The 22,157-nt window shown below is 46.8% G+C and overlaps 1 protein-coding gene across 1 annotated transcript; it reads right to left on the bottom strand.

Moving 5' to 3' along the window:
• Positions 1–17,733: 17,733 nt before the first annotated feature.
• On the bottom strand, positions 17,734–20,886 carry RBM15 (RNA binding motif protein 15). Its single transcript, XM_058039762.1, has one exon. The coding sequence runs from the start codon at positions 20,849–20,851 to the stop codon at positions 18,026–18,028; it is 2,826 nt and encodes a 941-aa protein (XP_057895745.1). The 5' UTR covers positions 20,852–20,886; the 3' UTR covers positions 17,734–18,025.
• Positions 20,887–22,157: the final 1,271 nt, after the last annotated feature.

Raw genomic sequence — 22,157 nt, 5'->3', positions numbered from 1 at the left:
AGGCTGGGCTTTGATCATATCTACGTGGGAAAGCCATTGCCTGAACTGGGAAGGATCAACAGCAGCAACAGTGAAAATACCAGAATATTCCAAAAGAATTGGAATTTTTGGATGTCAGATTCAGTCTGGATAGCTGGATATTTGTGCTGATTAAAGCCAGCTGAGAAATGCACAGTGTGAAGTGTATGGGGGGAGTGCAGCCCATGGTGGTGCCTCTGCTCCTGAGCTGGGTTTCTGTGCCTCTCAGATTGAATCCTCAGCTCTGTCCTGACTCACTCACCTGGTGGCATGAGCAGCTCCCAGTGCCAGAGATTCCAGCTCATTTCTGCTCACTGGCCCTGGGGAGGGATGAGGGCAGGGAGATCCTTCCTTCCATGAGGATCCTGCAGGAGCTCCTCTCTCTGGGGCAAGGATGCTGCAGTGGGGCCACTCCACATCCCAGCACAGTCATTGCCACAGCACACAAGACCTGGGGGCAAAACCAGTTTGAATTAAAGCCAGATAATATAAATAATATAATAATATAATATAAACCACAGCACAGCAAAGTCAGAGACCAAACCCACCCTCCCCAGCTTCCCAACCCTCCAGAGACTCCTGTCATGGACATATTTTATGAAAAATCCTTTTATTAGGATCTTTTCTCCTGAGAAGCCTCAGAGGAAAAGAAAAACAATAATTATCTGCTGCTGTGGAATGCAACAGGTGAATCCTTGATTGGTCTTACGTGGTTGTTTTTGATTAATGGCCAATCACAGTCAGCTGGCTCCGACTCTGGTCAGTCACAAGATTTTATTATCATTTCATTCCTTTCTATTCCTTTCAAGCCTTCTGATGAAATCCTTTCTTCTATTCTTTAGCATAGTTTTAGTAGATAATTTTCTTTTAATATAATATATATAATAAAATAATAAATCAGCCTTCTGAAACATGGAGTCAAGATTCTCATCTCTTCCCTCCTCCTGGGACCCTGCAAACACTCCCAGGGATCCCATTCCAGAGGCAGCTCCAGTGCTGAGCCTGGATCCAACCAGCATCCCACAGATTTAATTTGGATGGATAAGACACAACACAGCAGCCTGGAATTTCTTTCCAGTAGTGAAAGTCCCATTTTTAAAAATCTGGTATTTAAAATTATTATTGTAAAAAATTTGGTATTTGAAATTATGATGGTAAAAAATTGGTATCTGAAATGATTATGGTAAAAAGTTCAGTATTTGAAATTATCATGTCAAACTGGGCTATTCATTCTAGCCAATGGTATCCTTCTCTTTACCTTTCCTTTTTTATTATGAAGGAGATTATGATATTATTTATTATTAATAATAAATATTAATAATATTTATATTATTACATTTCCTTTATTATAAAAGCATAAATATTATATTATATTATATTATATTATATTATATTATATTATATTATATTATATTATATTATATTATATTATATTATATTATATTATATTATATTATATGTTCTCCTATTAATTATTAAGGAGATTTAATTATCCTATTTTTTTATTACCCCTTTTATTCCTCATCACTTTTTTTTTAATATTAAGGCAGCAAGAGAGTGGTTTCCCCTATAGAAACACTCCTTTAAACTGTGAAACAGGTTATTTCAAGCCCAAAATGAGATGGTTTATATTTAATAAAAAGCTACAGAATGCTGTAACAGTTTCAAGGAGCTCCAACACTGTCACAGGTAAGAAAATTCCTCAATAGATGATGGACCAAATCCAGCGCTTACACAATTACACAGTGCCAAGAAAACTGTGCTTAAAACAGGGAAAAATTTCATGGAATGGGGAATCAGTGCTATAAACCAGATCATTTTTCATATGCTGTTTGACAGCTTTTCCTAGGAATCTGCAGGCACAAAATGCTTTGGGAATTGTCCTTTTCACTGGAACCATCATCAATTTTCACCTGAAACCATCATCAATTTTCACCTGAAACCATCCTCAGTTCAGACCTGAAACTTCAGCACCCACCACCCTGGGGTTGGGATGGAGCAGAGAATATCTGACCCAGGACAGGATCCCCAGTGGGGCATTTTCCAAGGCACCAGGATTTCTGGATAAAATTATTATTTCTGAGGTGTTTAAGGCACTGGGAGTTGCAGGGTGATGAACCAAACTCAGCCAATCCTGCACTGAGGCCTCAGCCAAGCCCTTCTGCAGCAGGGATGAAGCTTTCATTATGAAAAAATTTGAGTTTTCACCTTGTGAAACAATAAACTTCCTCACTCTCACCAACTCAAAAATACCAGCAGCTTTGCTGCTCTAACAGGAACCATGTGGGAGGATTTCCAATCCTAAAGCTTTAGGATTTTCACATTTCTTTCTGGAAGGCATTTTAGGATTTTAGGGGTTTTTCTGGCTTTTAACAGAGTGGGACCAAAGCTCTGTGGGGATGGAAAGAGCCACCCCAGCTGCTCCCACTCTACACAATTCCAACACCTTTTATGCTCTGCTCTCTCCCTGTAAATGAAGCCTCTGCTCAACACCTTCCTCCTTTCAACACAAGCCCTGTGGTATTTTCACCTCTTTTACCACCAAGAACCAACTCAGCAAGATGTGGTGTCCACACCTCCCACCCCATCCATACCCACTGGAATTGTTTTATATTATTTCTACGTTATTTTAATTCATTTATATGTATTATTTAAATTTTGTATTATTTTATATAATTTCAAATATTTCAATAAATATTATTTATATTTCATATTATTCCATACAAACGTTTATATATTGATATATAATTATTTATTTATACGTATTACTTATAATTTATATCACTTTATAGTATTTTAATATACTTAATATATAATTATTTATTTATACATATTACTTATATTTTATATAATTCCATTAAAAGGTTTATATATTAATATATAATTATTTTATTTATCTATACATATTACTTATATTTTATATAATTTTATAGAATTTTAAATACATTTTCTATATAATTATTTATTTATACATATTATGTATATTTTATATTATTTATAAATATGTTTTCTCTATTTATAGATTTATAAATAACCATATATTATTTATATATTTTTATTTATAATTTATAAATTGTACACCCCTGAGTGTCCTGGCTACCAGCTGCAGGTTTCCCTTCCCTGTTCTGTATTCTGCCTCACTGAAAGGCAGGATACAGCTGCTAGAACATGGATTTAGGCATTTCAAAGTACCCAAAATAAACCTCTCCCTGCCCCACACTCTGTGGTCAGGCTCTGCCCTTGATAAAAATCATAATTTACTGAAAACCAAGGCTGTGATTTTCCCATCTGCTCCAACAAAGTTCCCTCCAAACCTGCAGGAACTTAAGGAGAGTCCTGCCCTTTCTCCATCAGAGCAATGCCACCAATTCCTTACCCTTGTTTAGCAAAATTGGAGTTCTTATCCCCCCAATGTCACTAATTCCTTACTCTCATTTAGCAAAATTGGAGTTCTTATCCCCTCAATGTCACTAATTCCTTACTCTCATTTAGCAAAATTGGAGTTCTTATCCCCTCAATGTCACTAATTCCTTACTCTCATTTAGCAAAATTGGAGTTCTTATTCCCCCCTCTTTTGTTCTGCAGAGGAGCAAACAGCCCAGGAGCTCCCACATCCCAGTCCATGGATGGGCATCACCAGCCTTTATTTACCCCCAGAATAATCCTGCACAGGATTATTATTAATTACTGATTATTACAGCACCTTCCTCCAGCCGAAATTACCTCTTGTCTATCCAAAACTGTTGAGGAAATCAATTCCCACAGTGAGAAACTCCTGCACCATCCTCCAGTGGGCTGGGAGGGGGATGAAGAGTCTTCAAACCTTTGTTTTTTCAGGCTGGTGGTCAAACACTCCTCTGCTCACACCTGGGGCTCAGGAGCTCCCATTTCCCACATCCCAGCCCATGGATGGGCACCACCAGCTTTTATTTACCCCCAGAATAATCCTGCACAGGATTATTATTAATTACTGATTATTACAGCACCTTCCTCCAGCCAAAATTACCTCTTGTCTATCCAAAACTGTTGAGGAAATCAATTCCCACAGTGAGAAACTCCTGCACCATCCTCCAGTGGGCTGGGAGGGGATGAAGAGTCTTCAAATTTCTGTTTTTTCCACTGAGCAGGCTCAGGCTGGTGGTCAAACACTCCTCTGCTCACACCTGGGGCTGGGAAGGCAAGCACAGAACAGATGGTTCAGTTCCCCTGGCAGCTCTGAAAACCAAATTCATTTATTTACTAAATGCAGGATACAACACGTGCATGGGAGAAAGCAGCAGTGAGGATGCCAACACCTGCCCCAGGAAGGATTTTCCATCCCACTGAAGCCATGGTGCAAATAAATCACTTCCCAAAGCTGTTTTTGCATATCAGGGTGCTCGTGTGTGGGGAAATGCAAGAGCAGGGGTGGATAGGACACAAATGAGGTTAAAATCTGCAATCTGAGGTGGACTAGAAAATCCCTTTTGGCCCTGCTCCCTTCACAGAATCCCAGAATTTTTAAGGTTAGAAAAACCCTCCTGGATTTTCAAATCCCAGCTGTGCCTGGTCCCCACCATGTCCCCAGCCCAGAGCACCGAGTGCCACCTCCAGGGATTGGCACTCCAAACCTCCCTGGGCAGCCCCTGCCAAGGCCTGAGCACGCTTTCCATGGGGAAATTAGAAATCCTGAACATTTTCCCCTTACATTTCCTTAAAATTCCCTTACATTCCCTTAATTTTCCTCACATTCCCCTAATTTTCTTTACATTTCCCTTATATTTCCTTAATTTTCCTTACATTTCCCTTATATTTCCTTAATTTCCCTTACATTTCCTTAATTTTCCTTACATTCCTTAATTTCCCTTACATTTTCTTAATTTTCCTTACATTTCCCTCATTTCCCTTATATTTCCTTAATTTTCCTTACATTTCCCTTACATTCCTTAATTTCCCTTACATTTTCCTTACATTTCCCTAATTTCCCTTACATTTCCTTAATTTTCTTTACATTTTCTTAATTTTCCTTACATTTCCCTCATTTCCCTTATATTTCCTTAATTTTCCTTACATTTCCCTTACATTCCTTAATTTCCCTTACATTTTCCTTACATTTCCCTAATTTCCCTTACATTTCCTTAATTTTCCTTACATTCCATTTCCCTGACGATTCTTACATTTCCCTTACATTCCTTTACATTTCCTTACATTCCCTTAATTCTCCTTACATTTCCCTTACGTTCCATTTCCCTTATACTCCCTTAATTTTCCTTACATTCCATTTTCTTTACATTCCCTTAATTTTCCCTACATTTCCCTTACATTCCCTTAATTTTCCTTATATTTCCCTTACACTTCCTTAATTTTCCTTACATTTCCCTTACATTCCCCTCATATTCTCTTAATTTTCCTTACATTTCCCCTACATTCATTACATTTCCCTTACATTTCCTTAAATTTCCCTTACATTCCCTTAATTTCCCTTACATTCCTCACATTTCCCTTACAACCCCTCAATTTCCCTTACATTTCCCTTATATTCCCTATATTTCCTTACATTTCCCTTGAATTCCTTCATCTCCCTTACATTCCCTTAATTTTTCCCTCCAAAAGGAAATTCTCCCCTTACCCATCTGCAGCAGAAAAAATCAGCAGCAATGTCTAAAAATGATCCTGAGCATGAAAAATGCTTTGTGCAAGGGTGGTGCCCTCCCAACCATCCCTCCTGCTCCTGGGCAGGCAGTGGAGAACTGGATCCCTCCTGCACCTCACAGGCAGCATCTGGGAAAAAAAAATCACCAAAAACCTCCTGGATTTTTCCAAGATTTCACTGACAATAAATCAAACTCCTTGGAAAAGCAGTGCCAGGCTCAGCACTGTGCCCTGAGTCACCTGGGGGACATTTTCCTGCCCATGCACATGGGATAATCTGCCAAGGCCAGCTGGATCCTGATGGAAAATCACATTTGGAAGCACTTTAACCAGGATTCATTGGTTTAAAAAATTTCTAAAAATCGTGGTGCGGAGAAACCCAACACTCAGGAATTCTCCAAAGATCCAGAGACCTGCAGGGAACCAGAACTGGCTGGAAGGAATCTGAGTGACCAAAGGAACCCCAGAACAGCCTCCAATTTTCACTGTACCCCAACAAACACCTGAGTCCCTTTGGGGAAAAAAACTCAACAACTTCATTTAAATTTTTTTTTTTGAGCACTGACAGGTAGAGGATTGATACATTGAAACCTGATGAATTTTAGCACCACAGGATTAAGAAAAGAAGAACAAAATATGGAATTGGCTTCTCCAACAAGACAAGGATCACCCCTGGGTTGTGCCATCCAGAGCTGGGCTGCAGGGCGCCGTCCCTGGGAAGGAAACGCTTCTCCATTGCTACCAGGGATTTACTCCCGGGTGTAACCCTGAAGGAGGAGCCTGGGCAGCCTCCAGGAGCTGCTCCCAGTGCCTGCCAGGCCCCTTGGAAGGATTGATTTATGGGGTGGGCACCTGCTGGGTGTTAAACCTGCTTCAAGGGATGTTCCACATGCCAGCATAAAAAGCTGCTAAGACTCAGCTCGGTTCTATCAAAGCAAAGTCAGTGCAAACAGAGATCACAGCAGGAAGCACACTGCATGCCCCATACTCATTGGAATTATTTTATATTATTTATACATTATTTTTACATATTATTTTTATATATATTATTTACATATATTATATTATTATTATATTATTATTTACATAATAATTATATTATTATATATTATTATTTACATATATTATACATATACATTATTTATACATATTATTTATAGTATATATTGTTTTATATAAGCTTTGTATATCTGTATATAGATATTTTATTTTTATACACATTATTTCTATTTAATATTATTTTAGGATAAATTTTATATATCTGTATATGCATATTTATTTATATACATTAATAATATTTTATATTATTTTATATAATTTTTCATATATATTTATATATAATTATTTAATTTATTCATACATATTTATATTTTATATTATTCCATATAAACGTTGTATATTAATATATAATAATTTAATTTATTTATACATATTACTTATATTCTATATTATTTTATAGATTTTTAAATACATTCTATATATAATTATTTAATTTATCTATACATTTTATTTATATTTTATATTATTCCATATAAACTTTTATATATTAATATATGATTATTTACTTTATTTCTACATATTACTCATATTTTACATTATTTTATATAAATTTTATCTGGTTTATATATAATTATTTAATTTATTTCTACATATTATTTATATCTTATATTATTTTATAAAAATGTCTATATGTTTATATATAATTATATATATTTATATATATATAATTATATATATATCTATATATATTTATATATATTTACTTATTCATACATATTATTATACTTCTGTTATTTTACATTATTTATAAATATATTTTCTATATTTATATATACATTTATAAATAATAAATATATTATTTATATATTTATAATTTATACATTGTACACCCCTGAGTGTCCTGGCTACCAGCTGCAGGTTTCCCTTCCCTGTTCTGTATTCTGCCTCATTGAAAGGCAGGATACAGCTGCTAGAACATGGATTTAGGCATTTCAAATACACAAAATAAACCTCTCCCTGCCCCACACTCTCTGTGGTCAGGCTCTGCCCTTGATAAAAAAACCCCTAACTTCTGTAAGAATTAAAAATTAAAAGGAAGGGTTATACATTATATGGGAATCTTTGTGAAATCTCTGCTATCAGGTGTTTTGGGAAGCTTGTACCTCCCAAATACCTCAGAAATGGGGAAAGAGAGAAGGGAAATGTGATTGGGAAATTGGGATAAAAAGGAGGCTGCGTCCTCCAAAAATGGGAGAGATCCCAGGGAAATGCCCCATGGCTTCTCCCTTTATTGGAATAAAGCCAAAGGACTCCACTGTCTCCTTTTTGGACACAAACCTCTGATGTTTGTGGGTTAATTTTCCTGACAGCTTTGGGTTTAACCCCATCCCTGGGATCTCCTTCTGACCCTTTCCAGGGCTTGTCTGAACCCAAATTTACAGCAAAGCTGCTCCTCTGCACTGCTCCCAGCACATTCATTAACCACAGGGGGAAATCTCCAAAATTCCCATTTTAAAGGAGAACAAGAGGCTTTTCCACAGCACAAAAACCACCCCAGACAAGGTGCTTCAGCTACCAACACTGCTGGGGTTCCTGTGTTCACCTTAAGCCACATAAAGAAAGCCAAAAGCAATTTAAAATAGCTGGTTAAGGATGTGACACCAGGGCCTTCCAGCAACAGGAAATGTGGCTGTTCCTCCCTCCCCTGTTTGGCAGATCCCTCGTGGTCTGGGCTGTTTACTTGCCCTCACACACAGTGATAACAGGAACACTCTTTTACTATTTTTTTGGTGCTGGTTTCCCCCTGGCCTGGAACATGTCCTGCAGCTGTGTTTATGATGCAGAGCCTTATTAAGCTGCATTTCACCAGAGCCTGAATTAAAAAGTTTCATTTCTGAGGAGCTGGAAGCCTTCATAGGAGGTGGGAGTTGTTTGGAAAATAAAAATAAAAATGTTTAAAGATACCATGATGGCTCTCACTGAAGTTCATGGGAATTTATCAGCGACTCTAATGAACAAAAATTAAAGCAGATGTTGAAAACCCAGAAGTTTGAGCTTTAGCTGAGATCCTCATGGGAAAACTTTCCAGCCTGCAGAAACCACAAAGGGGATGGGAGCTCTTGCTCATGGCCATGGACAATTCCAGAAGTAATTCACGGGTCAAAGTCTCTCTTCCAAAGCAGACTTTGCCTCTGAAGCCACCACCAATCTTTGCAAAACTTTCCCCTATAGATATCCCTCACGTGGACAAGATAGAGCCAGGATTGTACTCTGGAAGGAAGAGGCAAAGGGTGTTTTTACAACACCCCAGGGACAAACAGAACACCAATAAACTGAGCTCCAGCCCCTCAAGCCTTGGGACAAGCTGGGAAGGAGTCACAGCCACCCTGGCAGCACAAGGGTGGTGACAGGGATGGGGTTTTTGGGACTGGGCTCTCCCAGCCTCAAGCTGCTCTTGGGTGCAGCTCTGAGAGCCACGAGGAACCCAAGGCACCCTGAGAAAGCTGAGAGCTCAGAACAGGCTGTGCCTCAGGGCCAGAGGGGAAAGCTGGGCTGGCACAGCTGAAACACAAGGTCTTGGAATCACAAGAGCTCTGGAATAGTTTGGGTTGGAAAGAACCTTGAATCTTATCTTGTTCCTGTTCCAGGGCGCTCCAAGCCCTGTCCAACCTGGCTGTGGACACTTCCAGGGTTGGGGCAGGCACAGCTGTTCTGTGCCAGGGCCTGCCCCCCCCCCCTCACAAGGAAGGATTTTTTCCAATATCAACCCCAAATTTCCCCTTTTTCAGTTGAATCCATTCCCCCTTGTCCTGCCAGTCCAGTTCCTGATTAAGAATCCCTCCTGGTCCTCGTTCACAGTCTTGTCTTCACCCACCCAAGAGGAGCAGCATGAGAAACACCAATATCCCCTTTCCTCACCATCCCACAAGCCTCAACAGCAGCTCAGGTGGTTCAGGACCTCATCCTGCCCTGCACCTCTGCCCAGGTCAGAGCTGGAGCAGCCCAGGCTGGCAACAACCAACACAATCCCTGGCCAAGGGAGCTGCAAACACCTCCATGGCCCAAAGGACATCTCTTCTCCACGGGCAAACAGCTCAACAACCACCCCAGGAGACCTCACTGGCTTCCCTTCACTCAAACCCTTCCACACCCCTCCTCAGACACACATTTGTGTCCCTTGCCATATCTAAAACGTGCACAGGCTGCACATGTGCAGTAAATGTGCACATTTTACTTTATAGAATGTGCAATTGCACAGCCTGGAAATGCAGCACATGGATGTGAAGGGAGAGGCTGGCTGCAGGATGCAAGAGCTCCCTGCACAAAGGGCAGCAGTGCCAGGGAACGCTGCCAGCTCGGGGCTGGGTCAGGCTCTGTGCGTTGCTAAACCTTGGCCTGACCTCTCACTGCTTCTGGGGACAGGAAATACTGAAGGGAGCTAAAAACCTCCAGCCTGATCTTCAGATGCAATAGCAGAACTAGGCATGAAGGTCAAGGCAGGCAGATAAGGATGTGAAATAGCTGTGACCCACAATTAATCCACAGCTCATCTGTGGAGCCCAGCACAACCCAACCCCATCCTGGGACAGCACACAGGAGCTCAAACCCAAGAGATGGGCTGGGAGGTGGCAACTTATTAATGCCCAGCACCAGCAGCATTTTGACAGCATCCACACCCTGGATTGCAATGTCTAATTAATACAGCCCTGGAGTGGGGTAAAAGGGGGAAAAACAGGCAACTTTTGTGCCATGTTTTCTGCTCCTGCTACAGGCACCACAAAGAGGATGAAGGGCAGGAGGCTCCTGTCAAACCCATCAGAGCACGTGCACTGACCCAGTCCCTCAGAGCTCGCTCTGCTTAGCAGTTTACCTCACCCAGTTCTCAAGGCAGCTCTAATTACACTCAGGCACAGGGCTCTGAGCCAAGAACCGCAGGAAACACAAGGGGAATCACAAAGCCAGCAGCCCAGGAGCCTTCCCAGTGCTCTGCCTGCCTGACCAAACCCTTTGCAGGCTTTGCCCCAGACCTCAGGACACGAGGTGGGAGCATTTCCTCCAAAAAAGCATTTGCCATTTTATAGTAAACCAGCAGCATGAGGCTAACACAAGCTTGTTATTGGCCGTGAGCAGAATCTGGGCCATCTGATGTTTTAAACTTATTAATTCAGCTGCAGTTGGTAAAAGCACAGTTCTAAAAAAATGTGTGAATTCAAATAACCTGCTCGCATCTAATCCGCTCGCGTTGCTCTCTGCTGCAGTGCAGTTAATTAAATGGTTCTCGTTATAAATCCACTTTCCCCAGAAGTCTCATTAGCCAAATTAATATGATGCATATAGAGCACTTAACCCTTCCAAGAGACTGCTTTTAACAACAGCCTGGCTCTACCTGGCCACTGGAGCATCCCTCTAAGCCCTTCAGAAGGCAGAGGGGCAGAGGCAGCACTCAAAAAACAACTCTCTATGGCAAAGTGACTGCAGGAGAAGCATCCCACAATACATCCCACGGTACCTCTGAGTCTCTGGAATAAATGCATGATGTAAAGGAGACAGGGAACCATCTCCCAGTGAAACACACAGTGAAATCTGACTCAGAGAGGCAGAACTCTACTGGAATATAGACACTGACATTTCAAAGCACACCTAAAAAGTGGGTTGGTGCCCAAGGTCTGACACAAACACCTGGGTACCTGAGCAGGTGAGGAGCTTGCCAAAAAGAGCCCCTTTTTTGGGGTACACTGGCAGATCACCCATCTCCTGTCAGCATCAAGGCCCCAGCCCAGGCAAAGGGGCTGAAACACATCTCCCATTATTGCTACCAGCCCCAGACCTATTGTACAACACTTCGAAGGAGATTCAGAGGTTGTATCTCAACAGCACAAGAAATACATTGCAAAAAATAGGAATTTAAACTACAAACACCAACTTCTAGAAGAAAAGGCATCTCCTGAGTCTCCCCTCTCCAATCCCCTTCCCTCATAACCAGCAATATCTGCAATTGCTCCCATTTACAACAAAAAGCTTCATTTCAATTATTACAGCAGCATCCCACAAACACAGACAATTTGCCAAATCATTGGCTTGGCTTGCCTTATCAACACATACAAATTATAAACACTACTCTGGGTTAAAGCAGTGTTAATTCAAGCAGTTCATGAAGTCAAAATAACAGCTCCAGCTTGCCAAGCTGAGAACATGTAGCTTTATGTGCAGGGCCCTGTTTCTCAATGGGAGCCCCCAACAAACAGGGAAGCACATCCAAGAGTTGGGTCCTTCACCCCCATTCCCAAGCAGGAGGAGCAGCACGGTGACTGAAGAAACCACAATTAGTAAGCATTAATAAACTGAAGAACCAAGGCAACAAAAGGTGAACAACAATCTTCTTTTACATTACAACTCAGTGCAACCTCTTCCAGCCCCTTACCTGTTTCAGGGATTTACACAGCGCTTTGCCACCTTGCAGAGCACAACCACAGCATCCGTCGGGCTGAGAGGCATCTGCAGCCTAGCAAAGCTCCTGCCCGGCTGCAGAGGGTTATCCATGGCAGTTAAAGTGTGTCAAGGCAAACAGGGCAAGCGTTCAAGGTGTCTTCATGGCACATCACATGAATTCTACCACAAAAGCACAGCACAGGAGCTCCGACGATGCAGTCGTGGCTTCCTCTCGACGGCCGCGGTGCTCAGGCGCGCCCCGAAGTCTCCTGCAGCAAACACGGAGTTGTGCTCCTGCACGGGAACAGCTTTCCAAAGCTCAGGAGCCCCCGGGACAGGAGAACTACAGCACACAAGGTTTTCAGGCTGCTCCTCTCCCCGTCTGCACTACACCGGAGCGCGCGGCGGGGCCGGGACGCGAGCAGGGCGCATGCACATCCGAGGCGTGTGGAACCACGTGTGGCTTCAAAACCGGTCAAAATAAGGCACTGAGACACCACGCAAAGGTTTAAATTACCGCCTCCAGCTCTCAGGAACTCTTCATCCATTCAGCACTAAACCCACAACTGCTGAAAAGCCCCTGGAGATGGAGGAGCGCCTCGCGCACGGCAGGAAAGGCTTTATTAACAGCATTTAAACACTTTTTAAGGACTCATTTCTCTTTTTCTTTTGGCAATTTTGGTGCAAAGGTGTTACGTGCAAAGATTCAAAGCAATTTCAAAACTTTTTTTTTTTTCTTCAAACTTAAAAAAAAAAAAAAACCAAGAATCAAAACTAAAGGCAAACATGTTGGGTGAACAAAATAAATCAGAGAAACTTAAAATTCAGCAACTCCAGCTCTTCCAACCAGCGAAGCCCCAGACTTGGCCACCGTTCCGAGGCGCAGGGTTGGTGCTTCCCTGCTTCTTGCGTGCCCCGTCCCGCTGAGGAGAAACGCAGCAAAGTGCCCCCATTTTCACTGCAAACACGGGGGCCACCACAGCAAGGCCATCAGACACAAATTCTTCTGCCTGGTACCACAGGTCGATCAAGGCAAAAGTGTCGGTGCTCTCCCTGCTTCTTGCTCAAGACCCACAACTATCAGCTCAATTGGGCAGCAGCAGCAGGAGCCCCTCCGCTGCCAACACAGGGGGGGCCAAACGTTTGTCGTCAATTCACTTCCAGGCAGAAAAACCATTTTCCTCAAAAGAAACAATTTATTTAGAATGAAACAAAATCAGCTCAACTGTGAGCGCATGTTTGAGTGACAGCTACTTTTAAGCTGTGTGAGCCATAAAAAGGGTATTCCTTTACTTTTCCAGCAATCTTGTGTACACAGCACAAAGCAAAGAGGTCATTTTTTTTTTCCACTTAAAACACGGGCATTGGCATCACAATAGCAGATACACAACTTTTTTTTTTTTTTTAAAGCTGCCATTTTAGTAAAATGCACAAATACTAAACAGATAAGCTTTCTTCCACCAGGAGGCCCATGTAAATTCCACATAAGCCACAGCTTCTCTTCCCAAAGGTCCATTAGAGCTTGGTATCCCATGCTGTTGTCTTCTGCAGTCCACCAGATTTGCTTGCAGGAGGAAAAAAAACGTTATTTCAATACAAATGTGTACACCAGATTTGGGTTTTTCCCCCTCCCTACATTATACAGATGAACATAAAGAGCTACGAGGCCTTTCTGAATATTCTACTTGGACTTTAAAAGCACCAATACCACCCATGGGCATGAAACCTCAGAATGAAGTTGCCTTCTAGGGATACATGCAAAACAAGTAGTGCAGGGCTTCTTTTTGGACCAGGATAAAACTAGGCTTACAGTATTGATGATTACTCAACTTGCAGTAATATTTGTTGGGGCGCATCGAAATCATTAACCAGGAGAAAAACCAACCTAATTCTTGTTAATTCGGTTGACTTTCCTCACTGGGTATTTCCTGAAGGCAACTTATCAACAAAACCATGAAATGTAGTGTTACACAGCTCTTTTTGCTCTCACTCTGCTGTGCAGTTCTAACAGCAGACAATGCCAATATTAAAAGGTCAAATCAAAGACACACCCAATAAAATTTAAAATTGTTACTATTCGAGTCATATCTCCCAGCCATCGTTCTCACACAATGGGAACTGCACGAGGATGAATATTCAATGAACCATTCTCTGCACCACCCGGTCTGCTTTAAGCCTGATACAAAAATCACCTCATCGTTCAGTCTACCAATCATTGGAGTATCTGTCCTTCAGTGCTATAAAGAAAACAACAGGGGGACAAAGGGGAAAGAACCCCAAAAGCTCCAGAGCCACATGGCAACCATTTCTTCCCCTCTGGGCACACAGCACTCCCCAGGAGCGCTGCCCTCAACACTGTTTTGCTTAGAGCCAGGAACTATCATTTTCCAAGGCATTTTTTTCCCTGAGTCCTCAGAGTTTTTGAACTTGTCTTCACAATTTTGATTCACTCCTCCTCCTCATTAACACCTCAGGCCTTTCACCTCAGTTACCATCAACCAGAGGGTTCCAAAACCCACACAAGAAATTAAAACTTGTTCTTTGTAGAACTTGGCTCTCCATAGAGGCCAAGAAAGTTGTCACCGAAATATTCCATCTTTAACATCCTTGAAGGAAAGAAAAGAGAGAGAGAGCAAGGTTTGTCTGCCTGGCAATAATGCCCTTTTCTCTCTGGGAGGCTGACAAGGATGTGTTGGTATTTTTGCCCCTAAAACCTCTGGATTGAGGATAACCTCAGTGTTCCTGTGGCAAACAAAGCCACTGGCCAGGGGCCAAGGAAGTTGCGCAAAGTTTCCAATCGAAAGAAATAAACAACAAACTAAAATCTCAAACAGAACCACGAGTCATTTGAGGTTCTTTCCCCAAAGCATAAAGCACAAGGATGAAATGATTCAGGAAAAGCACATCCTTTTTCCAGACTAATTCAACACACTAATGAAATAGAAGAACATCAGCTGCACACGAGGTCGGGAGGGAATACTGAGCTCTCACCAGAGCAATTTAATGCCAGACACAAGGAGAGAGCCAACACTGCTACATCTGGTTTGCTCTGCACACAGTGGTATCACCCACAGGCTTCTAAACTTTCAGCCAGCTTCAGTGGACAGTTACTCCAATGGGGAACACCTCAGACCAAGGAGGAAAGCACAGCCCGCCCAGCCGGGAATTCAGTGCTGGCAAAAAAAACCTCTCCAAGTTTTGCCACAAGAACCCTCAGAGGGTGTTAAAATCCTTGCTTACAAAACAGAGCAGCAACCACAAATAAACCAGATTCAAAGGAGAAGCAGGTGCTCCATGAAATAAGGAACCAGAAAACCTGGAGTCAAACACGGCCTCGCCTGCTCCTCCTCGCCCTCCAGCACAGCACAATTTCACAGCCACTGGCAGGTGGAACCACTGTGATTTCCCAAAAGGAAAATTGGAAGTGCACCTAGCATGCTCTTCCCAAAAGGCTTCCCAAACCAAGCTGGCTTTACAAGCTATGTTGACCCCAAGTTTTATGGGTTTTTAAGCGGGTGCCTGCTGCAGATCAGTGGAACAAATGCTGCTCTCAGTGTCCAACACAAACTTTAGTGCTTTTTTCCCCCCAGTTTTGGGCAATTTAAATTCTCAGCTGTTTCCAGTCTCTTTCCTAGAAAACTCTTGCAAGTGATTTCTGTCAGATGACAAAAACCTCCCAGAAAACTCCCTCTGAATGCAAGCAGCACTTGCAGCATTGATCACCTGCTGACACACAACAGGCACCTGCTCCAATTAAAACATTCTTTTCAATAAGTGGTAAACACGCTGTATCTTCTTAAACACAGTGATTTGCATTTCTGGTGTCATTCCCAAAAATTCTCCTTGTTAATAGGAAGCTGAACAGCTGAATTCTGCCATCTCTTACATTCACATTGAAGGACAACCCAGAAATTCTGGATTTTACTCTCAAATTTAAGAGCATTAAATGAGGCTTTCACCTTTTCATTTAGAAAGAAAAGTAGCTATAAAAACCAAAATCTGTGTTTAAGAGATGCTGTCACATTGGAATTCTCAGTTCACCACAATGCTTGGGATGCTGGGTCCACTCATTCTGGGCAAATAAAGGAACCAAAGCCCTCTTAAACCACAGCCCTCTCTGACAAGTGGTGCAGTAACAAAAATTCCTATTTTTGTGACAGAAACTCAAGCAAGTTCAGTTACACCCATAAAATACATTCAAGACATTTCCTCCTTCGTCTCCTATTCGCATCCTATTCCACACTTTGAATTTGATTTTTGCCATGCAAGTTGTAACAGAAATCAACTCATGCCTGTATCAATTATCCAAGGAATCTACTGGAGTATGGACCAAGAGAGGCAGTGTCACTTCTCTCTTGCCCAAATCCCTGAAAACATGGCTAAGTGCAAGATTACATTCTGGGTTTAAGTGCAAGATTACAATTTTAGGGCCTGTAAAGAGATACAGTGAGATTTACACTTCAGTTTAGAAGCTGCTGCAACACCCTTTTGGCTGTTAAACAGAATATCATGAAATTAGATCACATCAGGGATTGAAATCCCTTCTCCCCTCCTAAATGCCTGAATTACCAAAGGTGGCTGAGACAGCTGGAGAAAAGTGCCCAATGATTGGGGGAAAATAGGAAAAAATTAACTACGTTATTTGGAAAAAAAAACAAAAAACAAAAAACAACAACCTGCAAACTGTTTCATCCTTGAATCACAGGAACAAGAGCTCAAAACTCAGCATCTCAGAGTATTTTTAATATTTCTCCAGGATGCTAAAACCACTTGACTCCAGGTGCCCATGATAAACCTCATGTAATGCCCACTGTACACTGTACCTGAAAAGTCCCTAGCAGACAGCAGTTCCTTGCTATTAACAAAGAGGTAAAATGTTAATGAGAACTTTTATGTAATTAAATTATCACAGAATGAAAAGCATCTCTGGAGAGAAGCACTTACTTGCTCAGTTTGCATTGTGGAACCAGACCCCACTGAACCTGCAACTCTTAGAAAACAAAACAAAACAACAAAAAAAAAAGGCAGTAAAACCAAAACCCCACAATATAACTCAAGTTCTCCTTAAAGCACCTCCTTGTTTCCTGCACACCAGAGTGAGCACAAGACATTCCTGGTTTGCAACAAAGTCCTCAGCTCTCCACCAAACCTAGCCACTGCTACAAACCCAAAGTGCACAAATGGGATACACCGGGAAATCAGGGAAATACACCTGTTAAAAAGCCCAGTTTCAGTGCATGCACCTGGGGGGGCTGGATGAAAAAGGAATCCCTTTCCAAAAAGGAATTCAGTGTTCTGCTGTGTACCCGAGAGAGCAGCTGCTGCTCACCTGAAAAACGTCGACCTTGAGCCACGCGACTCAACGGGGAAACCACTGCGGCTCCCGAGGGAAGGGATCCCAAAGGGCCCCTGGCCTGAGGCCCACACGGAATTTCAAGGACTCAAAAGAGGAGGTGACACCAGTCTGTTATTAAAGTTAGGGTTTTCCATTTCCACTGAGTGCTTTAAATCTGGTCTGTTCGCTTTGGAGCTCTCTCGAGGACGAGCTCTTGGGATTTGCTTTAAAATACATGAAATGAAAAAAGGACATGAATCTAAATTAAGAAGACAGGAGTTTTTCTTTTACCCCCCCCTCCCCCCCCCCCCCCCCCAGTTTTTATTATTTTTCTATTTTCTGTAAATCAAAGCAGGCTGAGCCTCCCTGCTGTCCCCATTGATAGGGAAATTCTCAAAATATCCTATTCACACTACTCCTAACCAACCTCTCTGGCTTCTATCTTTATAGAAAAATGTAGTAACAGAAAATCGGCCCGGGAAAGTCACCTACAAACAAAGATCTATTTCAAATAATGACAGGGCTGGCTAAGGCTGTATCCCATAGCACCTGGCACACGCTGGAGGGGCTGCATGGAGGAGTAGGCAGGGTTGGGAACAGAACACGAGGGCCTTAGGATGCCCCACGGACAATGATCATGACCAGATAGTCGTCCTCTGATTTGGCCAACGCCTTGGCCGTGGAGTCCAGGAACTGCTGGGAGAAGTCGCAGGGCGGAAAGGCGTGCAGGACCCCGCTGTTCTCCTTGTCTTTGTTCCCCCCTACAGGGAGGCTGATCACCCCAGCAGCCTGCTTTTGCTTTAGGTAGGACACCAGATTCCTGAGCGGCCTCTGCGTGGAGGTGGTGGCGGCCTCGGCAGCCCCGGCTGCGGGGCGGTTGTCGGAGGCGCCGGGCACGGCCAGCAGGATGGCGTATCCATTGGGACCCGCCACCTTGATGCGCCGGTTGACCTCGTCCAACTTGGGCTGGTCCAGACGGAGACGTTGGGTGATCTTGAGCTGAGCCACTTTCCCACCAGTCGCTCCCTCCACCAGGAGGCTGCTGGCGACTCCGAGGTCCCCCTGGAGCAGGTGCATGTTCGACGGGAAGTTGCTGTTCTTCAGCAGGAGCATCCCCTGCCAAGCCAAGCACAGCTTGGGCGCCGCCCCGGCCTGCGCTGCTCCGTCCTGCTGCTGTTTTTGGGGAGGAGGTTTGAGCCGGGAGCCTCCACCACCACCCTCCGCCGCCCGCTCGTCCTTTTTGGCCGGACTTTTGCACTCCAGGGCGGCGGCGGCGGCGCGATGCTTGCGCTCCCGCTCCGCGGAATTCTTGCGGTCGCGCTTTTCGTTCTGCCCCCGCTCCAGGCTGCCCCGGCGGGACTCCCGGATGGGGGACGGTCGCTCCAAGGGGAGCAAGCGGGATGAGCGCTCAGGGTCACTACTGTAACGCTCCCGGCCTCCCAGGAGCTCGGGGCTGCGGTCCGGGGGAGAGGTTGTGGCCAAGCAATGGCGCTTTCGGGAGGAAGAGGAGCGCTCGCTGTCAGGGGAACGGTCCAAGTGCCGGCCTCCATCCTCGGCCAGCCTCCGTTTCCTAGGCTGATCCCTACTGCTACTGCCCAGCTCCCTCTCCCCGCGGTCCCGCTCCAAGGACCACCCGTCCCGGCGGCGCTCCAGGCTTTCCAGAGGGTCATAGGCAGCTGCCCGATTACTCCGGTCCCGCACAGGGGGCGGCGGGGGCACCCACTCTGTCTCAGAATAAAGGTCTCTGTCACGGTCTCTATAGAGCAAAGGTGGCGTCCTGTCCCGGGCCCCCCGTAGAGGGTCAGGGGGGGCTCCCCGGTGAGCCCCAAAAGCAGCCGCCTCCGCCACGAGCTCGTAATGAGCCGGGGGCGGCAAGGGCAGGGGCTGCAGGTAGGGCTGCTGGTACCGATGCTCCGTGTCGGCAAAGTCCACGCGGAGCCGGCGATCCGGCCCCCCCAGGGGGAAGCCCCGCATGTGGGTGCAGGCCGCCTGGGCAGCGTCCAGGCTCTCGTACTGGATATAGGCCCAGGAATCCCCTTTGCGGTAATCGATGGTGCGGATGGTGCCAAACCGATCAAACTCCCTGGCCAGGGCAGCCAGGGGCACCCAGGGCCCCAGGCCGCCCACCCAGAGCCGGGTGGTCGGGGTGGCTTTGCCGTACCCGATCTTGATGGGGTTGCGCAGCAGCACCTTCCCTGACATGGCCAACTTGGCCCGGTGCGCCATGTCCAGATTCTCAAACTTAAGAAAACCATAGGTGCTGGTCTGCCCACGCCCCGGCCTCTTGATGTCCACCTCAGTGATGACCCCAAAACGGTCAAACGCTCGCCGCAAGTCCGACTCGCTCACGGTGATGTCCAGGTTGCCCAGGAACAGCGTGCGGTTGGCTCTCTGGTCATCCTCGGGGCTGATCTCTTCCTCGGCGGCCGCTCCGGCGCCTCCTCCTCCTCCTCCGCGGAACCCCCCGGCCGCCGCCACACCGGCCACGCGCTCCAGCCCATAGGCCGGCCGCACCCGCGCCTCGTAGAAGCCGCCGTAGTCCCGCTCCCTCTCCAGCTCCCTCGGCAGCGGCGGCGGCGGCGGGAGCCGGCCCAGGGCGAGCTGCTGCAGCCGGTAGTCCCGGTATCCCAAAGCTCCTCCGCTGCCCGCCGGGGACAGCGCTCGCTGCGCGGCCCCGGCCGGCGGGTGCCGCACGGCGGCCGCCACCGCCCCGACCGCCGCCGCGCCGTAGGGAGACTCCTTGTCCAGCAGCGCCGGGGAGCGGCTGCTGCGCCGGCGGCCGCTGCCTCCGCCGACATAGACGGCCTCGATCTTGAGCGGGCGGTCGTAGAGCACGAGGCGGCCGCGGGCGTGCTTGGCGGCCCGCGCGTCCTCGGGCCGGCGGAAGTTGACGAAGGCCACGCGCTCGTCGGCGGCGCCGGCGCCGGGCGGGAGCCGGCTGATCTTGACGCTCACGTCTCCGAAGCGCTTGAACTCGTGGAAGAGCCCGTCCTCCACCGCCTCGTCGCTCAGCGCCGAGCCCAGCTCGCTGATCTTCAGCGTCTTGTACTCGCCGCCGCCCGGCTCCGACGAGGAGGACGAGGAGGAGGCGGCGGCGGCCGCTCGCGATTCGCCGCCGCGGCTGCTGCTGCTTCGCGACGCCTCCGCGGTTTTACCGCTGTAGCCGTGCCGGCCCCCGCCGCCCGCGGCCGCCGCCGAACCGCTCTCGTACTCGCGGCTGCCGGCGCGGCCGCCCTTGTCCGCGTGGGCGCCGCGCCGGCCGCTCCCGCTGTTGCTCTCGCCGGACGCCGCCGCCGCTTTCCCGCCGTTGGAGCCGCCGCCTCCGCCGGACGAGCCGCTCGGCTTCTTGCTGCCGCGCGAGGAGGAGGAGGAGGACGCCGAGTCCTCGCCGCCCCGGGAGCGCTTGGCCTTGGCGGGCGAGCGCTCCTTGCCCTTCATGGCGGCGGCGGCCGCGCTCCCGCCGGGCCTCCCCGACCGCCCCGCTCACGCACCCGCCGCCATCTTGGGAGCCGCGCCGGTAGCGCGCGCCGCCCCCCCCGCGCCCATTGGCTGCTCAGGGCGGCGCCCTCGCCCATTGGCCGGCGTCGCGGGGGTGCTCCGCCCACCTCCTAGCGCTGCGCGTTCCCATTGGCCCGCTGCGCTGTCGGTCTGCCAGCCAGCCCCGTGCTCCCGCGGGGGGGGCGGGAATTGCCGCCCTCGCGCGCCTACCAGCCCCGCTCGCTCATTGGACAGTTAGAAAGGGCGCGGCGATCTCATTGGACGGTCCTACCTGTCAATCGTGGCTGTTCAACCATGGGAGGATTTTGGCTGCCCATTGAACACTGGGCTGAACTTATCTCCGCCTTCTGATTGGCTCGCTTACCTGCCAGTTACAATAATGGTCCTGCGGCCCCGCCCCGCCCCTTGCCATTGGCTCTGTCGCTTAGATATGAGTTCCCATCGTACCTCTCAAAATCTCGCGAGTTCCTCTGTCCCCGTCTCCTTTGCTCATTGGTCAGTAGTTAACATATCGTCCTGATCTGATTGGTTAATCCCTACGCCGCTCACGAAAAAGCGCGCCCCGCCCCGCAACTCCGTTCCTGGTTTATCATTGGGCGAGAAATCGTCCCCAGGCGTCTGATTGGGTGCTTATAGACAGAGCGCTGATTGGCTAGGACAAAAATCAATCAGGGTTGTTCTGGCACTGATTGGTCGGTGCGGGGAGAGGGGCGTTCCTCGGCAGAGCTCGCAGTGCGGCGGCGCCTGAGGGCTCAGAGCGCGGTTTGCCGCGGTGCGGAGCGGAGCTGCGCCAGTGCTCCGTGTCCCTGCCCTCAGCCCACCAATGCACCCACCGGGCTGGGCTGAACCCACCGCGGGGCGACAGGAGGGAGCCCGGCTTCATTCAGTGCCTGCCTCACCCTCTCCCTGTTTCCCTGTGGGTGTCTGCGCCAGGCAATGCAGGGAAGCGCTCCCGGTGGATGCGGCAGCCCCGCAGCTCTCTGAGGCTCCCCGGGGCCGGGCCCGCGCTGCTCTGCCCGGTGTGGAGCCCTGCGTAACTGCAGGGAGTGTCTGACAACACGGTCACTCCTTGCTCGGGGCCAGCAAACCGATTGAAATATTTCCCATTTACAGCTTCACATCCAAGTGGTTATGCTGCTACATTCCTGCGCTCACCCGCAGTCCCATATTTCCTTGGGGAGTTGGAGCTCAGAGGTTCCCAGAGATGAGGAAGAAGTTTGGGTTAGGTCTGAGGTGAAGGAGACCT

This window comes from Melospiza georgiana, chromosome 23 (genome assembly GCF_028018845.1).
Source record: "Melospiza georgiana isolate bMelGeo1 chromosome 23, bMelGeo1.pri, whole genome shotgun sequence".
NCBI classification, from domain to species: Eukaryota; Metazoa; Chordata; class Aves; order Passeriformes; family Passerellidae; genus Melospiza; species Melospiza georgiana.
Note: the sequence above shows the minus strand (reverse complement) of the source record. Positions and strands in the feature narration are given on the sequence as shown.